The sequence below is a fragment of the Nestor notabilis genome, unplaced genomic scaffold, assembly GCF_000696875.1.
Source record: "Nestor notabilis isolate BGI_N333 unplaced genomic scaffold, ASM69687v1 scaffold18030, whole genome shotgun sequence".
Classification (NCBI taxonomy): Eukaryota; Metazoa; Chordata; class Aves; order Psittaciformes; family Psittacidae; genus Nestor; species Nestor notabilis.
The window spans coordinates 25,866-28,759 of NW_009912646.1; the positions used below are offsets into that span (position 1 = coordinate 25,866).

General features: G+C 45.3%; 1 protein-coding gene across 1 annotated transcript in view; it reads right to left on the bottom strand.

Moving 5' to 3' along the window:
- TADA1 (transcriptional adaptor 1) overlaps positions 1–2,894 on the bottom strand; it is a gene marked incomplete at its 5' end in the record, with an annotated part of 13,288 nt that overhangs the window by 10,211 nt on the left and 183 nt on the right. The window contains one exon of the mRNA XM_010020535.1: positions 1,737–1,802. Coding sequence (XP_010018837.1) covers positions 1,737–1,802 — 66 coding nt within the window. The remainder of the gene's footprint in view (positions 1–1,736; positions 1,803–2,894) is intronic.

Sequence of the window (2,894 nt, forward strand, 5' to 3'; positions counted from 1 at the left end):
GGAATTAAAGAAACTGGTCATTCTTCACATCGAAATAGGTATGAACTTCCTTCCCTCTCCACCACCAAGTCCTAAACATCCCATGCCACACAGGCTGTTGAACCGGGATTTGAACTTTGTGTGACCAACAGCCTAAGCAGATGAGAGGGGGAAATGGAAAGTGTCCTCACAAAGGATCACATTCCCCCAGTGTCCCCTGTAAGTCCAGGTGGAACCACTACTGCCAGAGATAGCAAAATTTGGATCAGAACAGTTTGTTTGCATGGTCCAACATATATGATAATCACTCCTTAAAAATACCTTCCCGAAAGTTTCCTCTTCTAAAAGCCACAATATCAAGTACACTCTTAATGCTGACCACACAATTTATTAATACAAAATAGCATTTCTTTTTCCATCATGTCTTCCACATGAAGGTGGAAAGTACATGCACCAGCAACCCTCACAATGACATGCCAAGTGCATCAAGCACGCTTTGTTGAAGTTACTTGTTTCCATGAATCATGTTTACATCTCTACCTTCTGCCCAAAAGATGGTGGTGGAGACAAAAGCCTGTTAGCTTTCCACTCTCACATGTGGAAAAAGGAACAAGAAAAAAGAAAAAAGGAAGAAAAAACCCCAACTTTGCAGGTATCAAACTAGAAGGAGAAAACAAATCTAGACATAACATCTAGTATTCCACTCATACTGAACTTTCCTGGGCTTGCACGTGCAATCTGCTGCACCACACACAGCAGACTGGCAAGTAAAATGTGTGTCCACCAGTCAGTTGCCCAGAAAGAGGTATGTATCTCAGCACAGCCTAGCTCAAAAACGATTGGGAGACTCTGCACTGATCTGAGGAGAGTAAAACAGACTCTAGAAGGGACTAGCAATGTGTACTATTAACTGTAAAGCACTAAACCATGCCCTCAGGAACACACACATGGTTAAACTGTGGTGTTTTTTTGTTCAAGCTGACTTATGCAGATCTGTGGCTACAGCCAACAAAAACCTGCCTGAAAGCACTGGAGGTGCCTAGCTGGTCAGTTAGCACTCCGTTACATGCTGTCACCAAGCTGCTGAAGCACTACCATGAAGGGTTCTTCAAGGGCTCTTAAAGACAGTAAGCTTCAATGGGACAGGAGGGAAAGTCCTTGCAAGGACTTGAAATGAAAAAAGGTCAGGCAGGACATAATAAGCACATGGAAGAAACTGTGGAGCACCACACTACTTTGTGCTGGGGCTTGTACTTTTAACACATTCCTAGATAGCCTTGAAAAGAGGGGCACTGTGGGGCTGGTAGAGTTTGCTGGCAAATCTGAGCAATTCAAGCCCAGGAAGATGAAGCTTGACTGGATGGCTGCAGAAAAGCTGCAGAAGACTCTATGACTGGATAAAGAGACAAATGAAATTCGATAGTTAAGAACAGAGTAATGCACACAGAAACAAACAACCCCACCTTTAGTCACACAGCAATGGGCTCTAACCTAACTACTGTCACTCAGAAGCAAGACTTCTGAGCTTTGATCTCTACCCCAACACTTGCATCAGCCCAGTGCTGAGCTCGGGGAACAAAGGCGCACTCTCCCTCCGTCTCATAATTTATACTCAGATACTTCAGGTAACACACGCAGGAGAGTCGCTGTGCTTATACTTTCTCTTCATAATCCAGCTGCAAGCCAAAAGCAATTACGAAGCTAAAAGCAAGAAGCAGCAAGATTAATATAAAGAGGAAAAGCCTCTCAGGACTCACCTGGTGCAGAAACCAAGATCTGGCATCGGGTAAGAATGGCCAGGAGAAAATCATTGTGAGAGTGGACTGTGTAAAGACAGACAGTTCATTAGCAACACATCACTGCCCAGAGGCACTCCCTCAAAGCATTCTTAAAGTAGCTCACAATGCCCTTCCAGTCATGCATTGCCCACATGCTTAGCTACACAGGCACAACTCTCAATTTGAGTTTTTTGAGAGCTTTCTTCTACTAGACCCAGAACCTGCTACTACTACACTAACCAAAAAAGATACTACACATGATATGGAAATAAATTTTGTCACTTCTCCTTGTGCTACAGACACAAATCCAGCCCTAAAGCATGCAATATGAAACATCTGGTGCATTCAGTCAGAGGAGGATCCGGTGTCCCTCCTGCCATGCGGACTTCTGGTTGCAGAGCTTTTGGTTTACTAGAAAAGGACCAGCAAAGGCTGGTCCCAGAGAGGGAAAATTAAGTCAAATAGGCTCTTGACAAAATGCAACTTCCTTGCAGAAGGGTTACTGGAATACAAAATAAGTAACTACACATTAGAAAGAGCACAGACAAACTTCACACACAGGGTCAGAGGGTGAAAGGATCCTCTTTGGCTTTTGAACATGAGCACTAACAGACTCCCTGCCCTTTCCCACAAAGATGACAAACATGGAGGTCAGGAGCCCCAGCAATAATCTCAGCAATGCCCACCACTGTTCACAGACCTACACAGACGCAAGGACAATGGACTGTCACCCTCCAGCACTCCCACCTGCCACCCCTAAGACCAGGAAAGGCACCTGCCTGCTGCAGAACTGCCTAGGTGAATTCGAGGTTCCCTCCCCCACTTTGGCCAAAACACCAGTGCAGTCCCAGCCACAGGGAGAGCACAACATGGAAAGGACTGGGTTTCTACAGTGACACAAAAAAATGATTTTTTGCTTGCTGGAACACCATATTTTACCTTTTTTACTCTAGTCACACAAGACCAAATTGCTGACAAGCAAACTGACAAGACAGCGCCGAGGCCACAAAGGGACTTCCCCTTGCAGCTCAGGGCACCTCCCACCTATTTAATTCTACTGCTACGGGAGCCCCGGCTATTCTTATTTCTCTTAGAGCAATTTCCCTGTCGGGAAGCAGTGTACAGCAGGGAGGAGCC